Raw genomic sequence first — 14,595 nt, forward strand, 5'->3', positions numbered from 1 at the left:
ACAAAGCGTTCTCCTCGGTCCTCTCCTACACACTCTCCACTCTGACAGGCAGCGCAGATGAGTGGGTCTAACTTCTACAGATGATTTCCCCCAAAGAAAACCATAAGTAGAAGAAACTGTCATGATAGTCAACATGATGTGTTTCTCTTTCCCAACCAGCAAATGACACGACGAGTTTAAATAGTCAACTAAACTGCTATGACACTGATTAGTGGACAGAACCACACACATGGCCATATTACAACCCACGCAGGACAGAACCACACACATGGCCATATTACAACCCACGCAGGACAGAACCACACACATGGCCATATTACAACCCACGCAGGACAGAACCACACACATGGCCATATTACAACCCACGCAGGACAGAACCACACACATGGCCATATTACAACCCACGCAGGACAGAACCACACACATGGCCATATTACAACCCACGCAGGACAGAACCACACACATGGCCATATTACAACCCACGCAGGCCACCGCTGCATTTGGTCATTTTGTTTGTCCGATCAAAGTGTGTCTGCAGGAGCTTCTGGGTGGATGAAGTGATCCACATGCACTTTAGCTGCTTATGCTGACCAGTTACATGTTCTACCAAAGCACAACTTCCAATGCCCTCTTCACCACTACGACCCGCTGTCTGTAGTATGACTGCCCTCTTCACCACTACGACCCGCTGTCTGTAGTATGACTGCCCTCTTCACCACTACGACCCGCTGTCTGTAGTATGACTGCCCTCTTCACCACTATGACCCGCTGTCTGTAGTATGAATGCCCTCTTCACCACTACGACCCGCTGTCTGTAGTATGACTGCCCTCTTCACCACTACGACCCGCTGTCTGTAGTATGACTGCCCTCTTCACCACTACGACCCGCTGTCTTAGTATGACTGCCCTCTTCACCACTACGACCCGCTGTCTGTAGTATGACTGCCCTCTTCACCACTACGACCCGCTGTCTGTAGTATGACTGCCCTCTTCACCACTACGACCCGCTGTCTGTAGTATGACTGCCCTCTTCACCACTACGACCCGCTGTCTGTAGTATGACTGCCCTCTTCACCACTACGACCCGCTGTCTGTAGTATGACTGCCCTCTTCACCACTACGACCCGCTGTCTGTAGTATGACTGCCCTCTTCACCACTACGACCCGCTGTCTGTAGTATGACTGCCCTCTTCACCACTATGACCCGCTGTCTGTAGTATGACTGCCCTCTTCACCACTACGACCCGCTGTCTGTAGTATGACTGCCCTCTTCACCACTACGACCCGCTGTCTGTAGTATGACTGCCCTCTTCACCACTACGACCCGCTGTCTGTAGTATGACTGCCCTCTTCACCACTACGACCCGCTGTCTGTAGTATGACTGCCCTCTTCACCACTACGACCCGCTGTCTGTAGTATGACTGCCCTCTTCACCACTACGACCCGCTGTCTGTAGTATGACTGCCCTCTTCACCACTACGACCCGCTGTCTGTAGTATGACTGCAATCCCTCAAAGCTGCACACCTTCTTCCATCTTAGGCTTCTTGGTGAGAAAACACTCAAGTCCACTGCAATTTGTGTAATTACACACACGAGTAAACAACGCTCATTCATTGTGTCGAAGAGGAGGTCAACCCAGGTGTGAGCGAGATACTGTGTGAAGAGTGTGTGTGTGTGTGTGTGTGTGTGTGTGTGTGTGTGTGTGTGTGTGTGTGTGTGTGTGTGTGTGTTGTTTCCTCAGAGCCAGTGAGCGAACTATTCAACGTAACCGAACCCAAAAGAATGGAGGGATAAAGGAGGGGTAAACACGAGTTGGCGCGCTGTTGTAATTTGAGATAAGAGCCATTGTCGGGAAGGATGATGATCGGAGGGACTTGATATGTGAAGCTGCACCACCTGAGTCACCTTCTTCTTTGAAGCATTTGAGGAACATCTGATGAGGGTCTACTACACAAGAGGAGTCCCAGCATAGGTGCACTCCCCCCCCCCCCCCATAAATTCCCCCGTTCTATCCATTCAGCAAAGTTAGAATTTAGCTGATAGCCCAGCTCAGGCAGACACGATCGGGGATTTAACCACCGCAGTAAACGCACATCTGAGCAGACGTCTTGTGTTCTGCTCTAGAACCCCCAAACATGTAGTTTAGAGCCGCAGCACCGTCTTTTGGTGAGTCAGCCCATGAGATATATCGGCGGTTTTACCCCACTCGCGCGCCAGCCGTTTATCATTTTGTGGGCATTCCCAGAGATGCGGACTGTCTCTATGGGTTGTATGTTGGAAGCTGAACTTATAGTTTTGCATTGAAGCTGCTGATAGGCGACAATTTGTGCTAATATTCAAGATCCTTGAAAGTTTCAAGGAGAACTTCAATCCGATCCGAGGTGGACAACATAACAATGGAAACATGACATGTGATTTTTAAAATAAGGTCAATATCGTCTATAATTGGTCTAACCCAGTAGAGAAGCCCTGATATGGTCTAGTAAGCACTAAGCAGTACCGCCATGAATTAAAGCCAGACGAGGAACGTTGAGGATCGGCCCTCAGTGTCCGGGTCGGGACCGAGTTCATTATACTGGGCCGTCATCAGGAGGGGCTGGAATGGAACCGGGCCTGACTAATCCTGGGGGATACTGTGAGAGCATAGATTTCTCCTTAAAGCGGGACTTACCCCCCCCCCAGATTTCCTGCAAAACGGCTCTCCACTCTATCCGAAAACCCTGCAGGCAAGATGGCCGCCCACACTCCCCTCCTTACCTGGCAGAAGTCCTCCCCCATCCGAGATATAAAACGTTATGAATATAGCCACGTTATAAACAACAAACTAACGCTGGTGATCCGTATGGAAACAGTGTTACTCGAAATGGTTAAAAGTTATAACAATTTGGTCATTCAGTGGCATTTTACTGCCATATAACATAACTAACTAGCGGCTAATATTAACCACAGTAGGCAATACCCACAGATGCATTGGTCTTAAAGGGCTCGCGCCGCGTGAACTACAGTAATAATCAATGGGGAAAAAAACAATTTTTCACATGAGTGGGGCGCGTGCTAAACCCACCGTGACGTCACGATGTACCAAATATCCCATTCATTTGAGGGCCCAAAAAAAAGCAGTGTTCAACCCATAGAGGGAACTTATGCTGCTGAAAATGATACAAATGGTACAATGGTAACAGTTTGGTCTCAAATGTGGAAATTTTGACCAGAATTCTTCACACACCACCCGCAAAGCCATATATATTGGTTAAAAGCTGAAAAAAAGTGTTTTGGGGGTAAGTTACACTTTAAGCTTTAGCTGGGGCTCAGAGTCTTCTGGACCTTAAGCTTTAGCTGGGGCTCAGAGTCTTCTGGACCTTAAGCTTTAGCTGGGGCTCAGAGTCTTCTGGACCTTAAGCTTTAGCTGGGGCTCAGAGTCTTCTGGACCTTAAGCTTTAGCTGGGGCTCAGAGTCTTCTGGACCTTAAGCTTTAGCTGGGGCTCAGAGTCTTCTGGACCTTAAGCTTTAGCTGGGGCTCAGTATCTTCTGGACCTTAAGCTTTAGCTGGGACTCAGAGTCTTCTGGACCTTAAGCTTTAGCTGGGGCTCAGAGTCTTCTGGACCTTAAGCTTTAGCTGAGGCTCAGAGTCTTCTGGACCTTAAGCTTTAGCTGGGGCTCAGAGTCTTCTGGACCTTAAGCTTTAGCTGGGGCTCAGAGTCTTCTGGACCTTAAGCTTTAGCTGGGGCTCAGAGTCTTCTGGACCTTAAGCTTTAGCTGGGGCTCAGTATCTTCTGGAGTGAAGTTATTCATGAGCCTCCTCGGCCAGAGAGGAACACACTCACCTCACGGCCGCATAGCAGCTCCATCCTCTGTCCAAACACACTGAATCAGTCAACAGGAGGATGAGACCTGCTTCACATACTCCACTTTCATAAACTATGTATGCCTCCACAACCAATAAGAGAGCATTTGTACCTTTTCTCGTCCCACTATGCACAGAACTGCAGCTGTGTGTGTGTGGGAGCTATTCAATATTCATGGTGGCAACGAGGAGACAGAAAACGGGTTCATTCGTCAGCAAGCGACCTCAAACTGCTTGTTTAAGCAGGTTAGCGAAGCCTTTCCTGTCTGTGGTGGGTTTAGTCTGGAGGATAAAGTAGAGCACATATTTATTTAATTGTTCTGCTTTTGATTTGAACCATCTCAATGTAAGCCTGAATAGCAAGCCCCTCTAGAGCATCGTTCTGCCTGTGTATTACGTTGATGGGAGCAGTTGAATAGATGAAATAAGTCCGATTTTTATATGTATTCTTGCGAGAGTTATTAGGGTTTGACAGATGTGGGTTATTTAAAGGAACACTCCGCCCATTTTCAACCAGCTTTGTATCATTATAACATCAGTAGTATATCATAAAACTGTAAACGGTTTTGAAGTCTGTCATTTAATTGGACAATTATTGAGTGTTAAAGTGTGGACCAGTGACATCACTGGTCCACACTAACTCAAATTAATAACTCATTAACTCAAATCACTCTCAATAACTGTCAAACTAGATGAATGATGAATAGTTTGACAGTTATTGAGAGTTGATTTGAGTTAATGAGTTATTAATTTGAGTTAGTGTGGACCAGTGATGTCACTGGTCCACACTTTAACACTCAATAACTGTCAAATTAAATGACAGACTTCAAAACAGTTTACAGTTTTCTGATATACTACTGATGTTCTAATGATACAAAGCTGGTTGAAAATGGGCGGAGTGTTCCTTTGAGGATGATACCTATGTGCGTTTTTGAGCTGAAATTGAAAATCTTCAAATTTGACCATTTTCATGCCAGGAAATTACAGAAATTACCATGGTGGAAAAGCGTCACTCTGAGCAGCATTTAGACCATGGAGGAAGAAGAATACCAACATATTCTCGCATTCTTTCGTGAAATCTGATCAATCGATTAAAGTTAAAATGCTTGCCGAAGACAACCAATGTACTAGTATTTATCAATAAACACAATAAATATGTAATTGGACAAGCTGCATCATAGGTGGACGACGATGCAAGTGGATGGCCAGCGGTGACAGGCGAAGATCAGCTGATGCATTTCAGTGTCAAACGACAAGCAGGACTCACTGTTTCTGTTGGCTTTGAGCTTGGACAGCAGCTTCTGAGTGGAGGTCAGGTCTCCGCTCTTGACCGCCTGCAGAAGGTCCTGCTCCTTTCCCATGGCCCCGCCTCGTGCTGAACAAGCTTCACCGGCGTCCCACGCAGATCCAGCCGCCTCCTCACAGCACCATGCCGAGACCCAGAGACATCAACCCGACCCAGGTGAGACACTCCGCTCCCTGTGTGGACCGACCCCACAGCCCACAGGTGAGACAATGGGACGGATTAAAAGGAGCTCAGAGCTCTAATTTCTAGCCTGTGGTACTTCCTGGTCGCCGAGATGGAAAAACTATTTTGCCGCTTTAATTTCCTGTTCCAACTTTTCTTCTTTTCAGTTGGGAGAGATGTTATTTCCAGAGGCTGCCAGAGGGTTTGGAGGCGATCGGAGCTACTGTTGACGGGAGTGGGGCCCCACCGCTGGGTGCTGTGGTCGGGGGACTCAGAGAGGGGCTGGAGCCGTCTGAACCAGCCCAAACAGAGGAGCCTGAGAGTGGAAGGAGAGGAGAAAAACAGCTCGGTTAATATATGACGGTGGCCAGTGGCCAGTGGCTACCCCAGGCTCAGGTTCAGCTGGGCAAAACCACACCGCCGCTCATGTACAGTATGTCAGTGCACATGTGTAATGTATGTCAGCGCACATGTGTCATGTATGTCGGTGCACATGTGTCATGTATGTCGGCGCACATGTGTCATGTATGTCGGTGCACATGTATGTCGGTGCACATGTGTCATGTATGTCGGCGCACATGTGTCATGTATGTCGGTGCACATGTGTCATGTATGTCGGTGCACATGTATGTCGGTGCACATGTGTCATGTATGTCGGTGCACATGTATGTCGGTTAGGGATGGGCATCGAATTTCGAATTTTCGAATAATCGTTGTTATTATCAAGGTCGACTTTTATTATTGAAATTCGAAATTCGAAAAAAAAAAAAAAAATTTGAGTGAAATGTTGCATTGTCTCCCCTGATTCTAAGTATAGTCAAATCGCTTGGTTTGAGCAAGTAAAACAATTTTTATAAGCATTTTAAGCAAGGTTTATGGAAAAATGAATGGCGGATGAAATCCCATGAAGAGGGAGAGGGGGTGACTTTGGCACCCCTTTGGCACTCAGACCTGAGCCTACTAAATATTTAATGAACCACTCATGATTGTCAAAACTGTTTTTTATTTTCGAAAATGTCAATGTCATGTAACATGTTCTTTACTTCAGTGGTGCAATGCTTGTTTGAGCTAAAAATCCACAACAGAAGCTTTTTATATTAATTAATAAAGCCGTAGACTTAGAATCAGGGGAGACAATGCAACATTTCACTCACAAAAAAAAAAAAAAAAAAAAAAAAAAAAAAATGCATTTTTTTTTTTTTTACGAATTTCGAATTAAATTCGAATTTGGCCAGCGAATTTCGAATAGTGTTTTTGCTAGAAATGCCCATCCCTAATGTCGGTGCACATGTGTAATGTATGTTAGTGCACATGTGTCATGTATGTCGGTGCACATGTATGTTGGTGCACATGTGTCATGTATGTCGGTGCACATGTATGTCGGTGCACATGTGTAATGTATGTTAGTGCACATGTGTCATGTATGTCGGTGCACATGTATGTTGGTGCACATGTGTCATGTATGTCGGTGCACATGTGTCATGTATGTCGGCGCACATGTGTAATGTATGTCAGTGCACATGTGTCATGTATGTCGGTGCACGTGTCATGTATGTTGGTGCACATGTGTAATGTATGTCGGTGCACATGTGTCATGTATGTCGGCGCACATGTGTAATGTATGTCAGTGCACATGTGTCATGTATGTCGGTGCACGTGTCATGTATGTTGGTGCACATGTGTCATGTATGTCGGTGCACATGTGTCATGTATGTTGGCGCACGTGTCATGTATGTTGGTGCACATGTGTCATGTATGTCAGTGCACATGTGTCATGTATGTCGGTGCACATGTGTCATGTATGTCGGCGCACATGTGTAATGTATGTCAGTGCACATGTGTCATGTATGTCAGTGCACATGTGTCATGTATGTCGGCGCACATGTGTAATGTATGTCAGTGCACATGTGTCATGTATGTCGGTGCACGTGTCATGTATGTTGGTGCACATGTGTCATGTATGTCGGTGCACATGTGTCATGTATGTTGGCGCACGTGTCATGTATGTTGGTGCACATGTGTCATGTATGTCAGTGCACATGTGTCATGTATGTCGGTGCACATGTGTCATGTATGTCGGCGCACATGTGTAATGTATGTCAGTGCACATGTGTCATGTATGTCAGTGCACATGTGTCATGTATGTCGGCGCACATGTGTAATGTATGTCAGTGCACATGTGTCATGTATGTCGGTGCACGTGTCATGTATGTTGGCGCACATGTGTAATGTATGTCAGTGCACATGTGTCATGTATGTCGGTGCACATGTGTCATGTATGTCAGTGCACATGTGTCATGTATGTCGGTGCACATGTGTCATGTATGTTGGTGCACATGTGTCATGTATGTTGGTGCACATGTGTCATGTATGTCGGTGCACATGTGTCATGTATGTCGGTGCACATGTGTCGCTGTAACATGAATGGAAGCGACACTAAAGCAAAGGTGCTGGAGATGGAGAGGCTGAGAGCCTTCTAAGTTCTAACCACAAGGAACCAAATGAGAGCAACAGGACTTTGGCGAGGTTCAATGGGCTTCCAGCTAAACAGTAAATGGATGGATTTAGTGCGATATGTAACAACTAGTCAAAAACAATATGGATGTTGGCACCATCCCAGCATGCCAGGCTTGTGTCCAACACTCTCTGGGAAAACAGTCAAAGGAGTTGTTGGAGGAAGGAAAAGTGAGGGAGGCAGTAATATCCTGAAACTGAAAATAAAAGACTAGCTTAAACACACCCATACATTCTCTCTCTCTCTCTCTCTCTCTCTCTCTCTCTCTCTCTCTCTCTCTCTCTCTCTCTCTCTCTCTCTCTCTCTCTCTCTCTCTCTACATTTGAGACATTCAGCAGACGCTCTTATCTGGAGCGACTTACAACAGTGGAAACAACAGAAGAAGTGAATGTTGGCACACAGCCGCACCCCCTCAATAAAACTGTAGATGGAGCAACAGCACAGTGCCAAGACATTAAAAAAAGGATAAAAGTCTTTTAGTGGTGGAACCAGGGGACGCTAAGAGCATAGTTGGTTTGGGTGCTGGTGTAGATTTAAGAGGAGGTGAGATGATGAAGAGATCTGCTTTTCACTTTTCATCCAGTGACAGAAGATGGGGGTGAAGAAGTCGTCTTCTAGACTTAAGAGTAATGCTGCCTTCATGTCACGTCGGATTGACCAAAAACTAGGGATGCACGATATGGATTTTTAGAGCCGATACGATAACGATTATTCTTCTTGGCCAATAACCGATACAACCGATAATTATTATAATAAAAATAGAGATATATATATATTTTTTAGTTTTTAACCTGTATTTTATGCACACCTGGGGTTAAAAAAGGGTTAGGGTAGATGTATGGATGTAGTGAGCATAGCTCTGACCTAACCAAATCTAACTGACATCACTGTGAACGCAAAACAAAGAAAACTTCTGATATAATATGATTGTTTTAATAAAGTGTATCACTCAATTATAGTCAATACAAAAATAAAGGCTTTTATAGAATGGAAAGCCAAGCTTAGTCTGCAGATAAAACACAATGACAAAAGGCATAGTAATTTAGACTCTTATTGTCATACTGATCTGTTCAAATTTTGCATTGGTTCCAATTCTCAGTGAATTGTAGCCTGGGCCCAATGAATGGGGAAGGCACTATAAACCATCTGTGTCGTTTCACTTTTTACTGAAAAATGCTGCCACCAGATTAAAGAAAAGACACTATGTAATGTTTACTGAATGTTAGACCTTAGTAAAGCCTTTGATACTGTCAATGACGCTATCTTGATTTAAAAACTTAACAGGTATGGAGTGGAGGATACTGCCCTGAACTGGTTTAAAAACTATTTAAATAACAGAGAACAATTTGTATCGCTTAATGGATATTCTTCTACTAAATCCAGAATTATGCATGGGGTTCCCCAAGGATCAATCCTGGGTCCATTATTATTTTTGATTTATATAAATGATTTAACCATGTCTTGTGAACATCTTCTACCTGTATTATTTGCTGATGACACTAACCTTATTGCAACTCCTAATAACTTCAGTCATCTGGTTGGCTGTGTGAATGATGAATTATCTACTGTCTCCAAATGGTTTCAACTCAACAAATTAACACTTAATGTAAATAAATGCAACTTTATGATCTTTTGCAACAGAAATAAGTCCTACCCTAAAGAGTCCGCAAAAATATTCATCACTGGATCTGAAATTTTACAAGTCAATTCTACAAAATTCCTGGGAGTTATTGTGGATGACAGACTCAATTGGTCTAACCACATTAACCTTGTGTGCAAAAGGTCTACGAAGATGCTGGGCATTATAAGAAAAGTCACCCCCTTAATACATCCTTCAGCCCATCTAACTCTGTATTATAGTTTTCTGTTTCCCTACCTAAATTACTGTAACATTGTCTGGGCTGCTACATTTCCCACCTATCTCAACAAACTGTATATTATTCAGAAAAGGTTCCTAAGAATCATCTCACATTCCAACAGACATGCTCCATCTACTCCACTTTAAAAAAAATATTCTTTATTACCTATTCATAAACTTAATATTCTTCAAACATGCTTATTCATCCACAAGTTTACTTACAGAAAGCAAGATCTTCCCGACACTTTTCGAAATTTCTTTACATTCACTTCAGACATACATTCATATCACACAAGGCACAGCAATAATAACCTCTATTTACCTTTCACCCGAACATCAAGTCACCAACACAACATTTCTTATAGAGGCCCCATGCTCTGGAGTGAATTAAGTCTTCAACTCCGATCCATAGCTTCTCATTCACTCTTTAAAAAGCACCTTAAAAAGCATCTTATCCATACATGAACCATCCAACCATCAATCCAACTCCCTCTCTGCCCTTGCCATTGTCACGTTCCTTGTTTTTCTTTTGCCTTCTTTTGTGTGCCCTTCTCTGATCTGTGTATATTGTCTCCTTATTCCTCCATCTGCTACGCTCTGCTTTGTACCTTGTCTCCTTATTTATCTGCAAAAGTCATTGTGTTAGCCTGGGGATGTCAATAGACTCATTTTCTGTTAGCCTATTGTAACTTTGTAATTTTTTTTGATATGATTATTTTTTATATGATTTTGATTATACGATTATGATTGTTGATAGGGGTGGAACTCCGTACAAGCCCTGTGGGCTTCGTTCCCTCCTTGCACTGTTTTAATGTGTGCTAAATAAATAAACATAAACATAAACAAAACATAAACATGCTTTTTATGTAGCCTAATGTGCACGACTGCGCCTTTGTTTTCATTATTGGCTCTGTCCCGCAGCTAATGCCAACTAGCGCGGTTAGCTTAACGTTAGCGAGTGGTTTTTTGGAGTTAAATACACAATCCCTGGATGTTTCATTTCGGGTAAAGGGGTTTCCATTAGTTTCTATAAGTTTATGCCAGCTCTGTGTATTAAGTGCTTTTGTGGGGCTTTGATCACAAGCCACAGACTGTAAATGTCACAAGCAGTTTCTCTGCCAAGCGGACGAGCCTGCAGAGTAGGCCGTGCTACCAGCTAATGCTAACAAAACTCGCTAACAAAAACAACAAACATATCCGCTGCATCATCGCCAGCTTTGGTTTAACGTAATGCCAGTTTAGAGGTTTCCCCTCCTCTCGGAACCTGTGTGGGACATGGATTGCAAATTACAGTAGCTTTCTGAACATTCTGAAACTGAAAAACAGCAACACACTACACACTGGCACCAGCCATGTTTGCGTCGCAGCTGTGATGTCACGAATGTGCGACAACAAAAAGCTCCGCTTCCGAGGCAAAAAATAAACAGGATTATTATCGGATAATTTATCGGGAAAAGGCCATTATCGGAATAATAAATAATAACGCAAAATGCCCATATTGGCCGATAATTTATCGGTCCGATAATTATCGTGCATCCCTACCAAAAACGTGATCATCTGACTGGGGGAAAAGCGCCCACATCAGGCTGCTCGTGGCAATTACAAGTGGGAGATGTGGGCCTTTTTTTGTGGGCTCCGATATCTCGCACCTTATGAATTGCTGAAGTCAAAATCTTTGCTATCGACACTATACATTACAATCCAACTCTACTTATGAAATGCGAGCAGTATCTGCTGCAGTTGGTTTACAGCTGATTTTAATATTCATAAACAATGATTTTGGATGTGTGCGTCCCTAATTCAACAACACTTCAACAACCAAGTTGTAGCAATAAGCTGTGTCATCCTGTTCTTCCATTTCTTCCGATATGACATGAATGTTGCATAAGTGCAAGGATAACACACACATGCAGCACACACACACTCCTCAATGAGCCAGGCCGGGGAAGGATAACACACACATGCAGCACACACACACGCCTCAATGAGCCAGGCCGGGGAAGGATAACACACACATGCAGCACACACACACACACACACACACACATGCAGCACACACACACACTCCTCAATGAGCCAGGCCGAGGGCCGCATCATGTGCCGCTACTATCAACTTTTGATCAATTTGATATATCGCAGGAGAAAAATGTGACAATATCATCATGGGGCAGAAAAATGAATAGCGATATCGGCTCATTTTATTCTGCTGCAGTAATCACAGAGATGAGATGAGATGACTTTCCCATCACAACTGTATAAACTCTCCACCGAAATTATAATATTTGCACTTTGTAATGACATTTCTAATGTTGTTCTTCATGTTGTTTACATTCTAGCAGTGCCATCACTAGAAAGATTTGTGGCTAAGAAACGAACAAAATTCTGAATATATCTATATACATATACATATATATATATATATATATATATATATACATAGAGAGATATATATACAGTATATATATATATATATATATATATATATATATATATATATATATATATATATATATATATATATATACAGTACATATATCTGAGTTCATTTGCAAAAACAGGTATCTCCGTTTGGATTTTTTATAATTTTATTTTATATATTGATGTATTTATACTGTAATTCATTTATTTTTTGGAATTTTTTATTATCAATCATAACTAAAACATATTAATCTGATAATTTTCACATAAATCACCTCAATAATGTTTCACTCCAGGGAGTATCAAACAGATGTTGTTTGTTCATTTTAAGAATGGCGTTTACCTGTTTTTGCAAATGAACTCTTTATATACATAGATATATCTTCCAATCCCTTGCTACTGCCGCAGTGTCAGCTTGTTGTGACAGGGACATTTAAGCTGCTGGAGTTGAGAGGACAGTTTAATCACTGTTAACCTTCACAGACAAACAGCTTGAGAAGGATCCCCTTGCTGCTTGCCTGTGCTATGTCAATATTGATGCCAGTGCCTGGGTGCCTTCCCAGCTCACGTGAGCTGGTGCTGCTTTACAACTTCCCCCTGGGCGGCTCCACCATGGATTTGATGCTTGCTTTGGCCACGCATAGACTTCATTTCAAGCGGAGAACGGGCTACTTAAACTCTTCCAGCCCAGTGGTCAAGGGGGAAGAAGTTGCCACAGTTTTTGTCACAGAAAGCGGTTGCACGTGTTAGTCCAAGCTCCAGGTCAGCGAGTGTTTCGTGTGGGTTATTCGCATTAGTGTAGCTATAGTAGCTATAGTGGTGGGAAAACACTATCAGACTGCATGCATGATAACTGGTGCAATACCTCCAACTGCGAAAGCTCCTCACGCAGGGCCTAAAATCAGTGTTGCTATATAAACAATAGCCATGTTTTGGGGAATTTTCAGTCGAAATATGACGGCTCCTGGCCCCTTGTGCTCTGCTCTGCCATGTTTTCCTGGTTACAACTTGTTTCATTACATAACCAGGCAGCCAGAGCACACCACACCACACACACACACACACACACACACACACACACACACACACACACACACACACACACACACAGAGAGGAGTACAGGGCGTAAGCAGAGCTGTCATTCCAATTAACAATGATCATGTCCCTCTGCACCCCCCCCCCCCCCCCCCTTCCGAGGCTTTTTTCATGCTGCATTGCTGACAGGGGCAACAATATATTAATGTGAATACAATATATTAATGTGAATTTGAGACAGTATAGGGACTCAAAGTGTTACTTCACTCATCCTAAATGGATAACAAACAAAATGGAAATGGAAATAAAGTAGTAATAATTATGTTGGTCACAAACTAAAGTCAGTTCACATCTATTCCCTCAAGAAAGGTTAGACTGACACACAATGAATGTAGTTCGTATCATGTTTGCAATTCCTGTTGCTTAGTAAACAAGATAGTGTGTACTTAAGACTTACGAGGGATTTGCATGCCAAGATTGTGTTGGTCTATGTTTATGAAGGTGTTTGGATATGTTTACACTGCATAGCTATCAGCCAGCAAAAGGTTTGCACAGTGCTCTCTCTTGGTTAGCCACGATTGTGCCGTTCTTACTCCCATGCAGCGATTGCCGTGCCAAACTCCGTTCAAAGATCTGCAACTTTCACGCTGCCTTGCTTATATCGACAAACACATTAAATATGACAATCTCTGAATCGTTAGGAGACACTTCCCAATTCTGCATCATACATTATATTCCCTCCATGCATATTTTCCCCCTAAACAGGCACTTCCACTTCAACAAATCTTCAACTTTTATAACTGGTAAGGTTACGTCTGTTATTCCCGCAATCGTCTTCCACCAAAATACTCCCTGGGGGCGGTAGCGAGCAGTGTAAACCCAACTCTAAAACTTTACCTGAATGCTGAATGTAAGTGTTTTTTGTGACATAATATGAATGCCGAATTCCTGAGTGCCCCCTAAAGATTCAGAAAGGCTCTTATATCATACTTTGTGGAGCATACTTGAACTTCTATGATTAACGAGTAAGTTACACATTCAAATAAAAGAAAATCCCAATTCAGTTTGGTGGGACGTTCTCCATACGGGAGAGGAGTTGGCAACGACCTTTGTACTGATGACCATGAGTAACTCATGGACCGTTGTTTTTGTGATAAACCTGGAACCAATTAAGTAGTTATCTTTGCTGGAACTAATTTTCGACTTACCTTATTGACGTAGCTACTTATTCCAACATGTCAAAAACTGTTCAACCTCTAAAGTTTAACCAAGGTGGCAGTTTGTAGGAACACTCCGAAGTCCTGGCAGTTGCTGTTTATCCCAAAAGTCAACGAAAATAGTTTATTTTGGTCTCTTTCATAATACTGTAACCCTACTTTGTCTCATCCACGCATAGATAGCAATAAAAGATGTGTATCACTTCACTTCGCACACCGGTTTAGCTAGCTACCCTG

At 43.1% G+C, this 14,595-nt stretch overlaps 1 protein-coding gene across 1 annotated transcript in view; it reads right to left on the reverse strand.

Annotated features, from left to right (window-relative positions):
- Positions 1–14,506, reverse strand: part of caskin2 (CASK interacting protein 2) — a 122,188-nt gene extending 107,682 nt beyond the window's left edge. The window contains exons 1-2 of the mRNA XM_083648707.1: positions 14,350–14,506; positions 5,114–5,630 (exon numbers count right to left, since the gene is read on the reverse strand). Of these exons, the coding sequence (XP_083504833.1) occupies positions 5,114–5,207 (94 nt within the window). The 5' untranslated portion in view covers positions 5,208–5,630; positions 14,350–14,506. The remainder of the gene's footprint in view (positions 1–5,113; positions 5,631–14,349) is intronic.
- Between the last annotated feature and the right edge of the window lie 89 nt (positions 14,507–14,595).

Source organism: Poromitra crassiceps (genome assembly GCF_964638095.1).
Source record: "Poromitra crassiceps genome assembly, chromosome: 13".
In the NCBI taxonomy this organism is placed as follows: Eukaryota; Metazoa; Chordata; class Actinopteri; order Beryciformes; family Melamphaidae; genus Poromitra; species Poromitra crassiceps.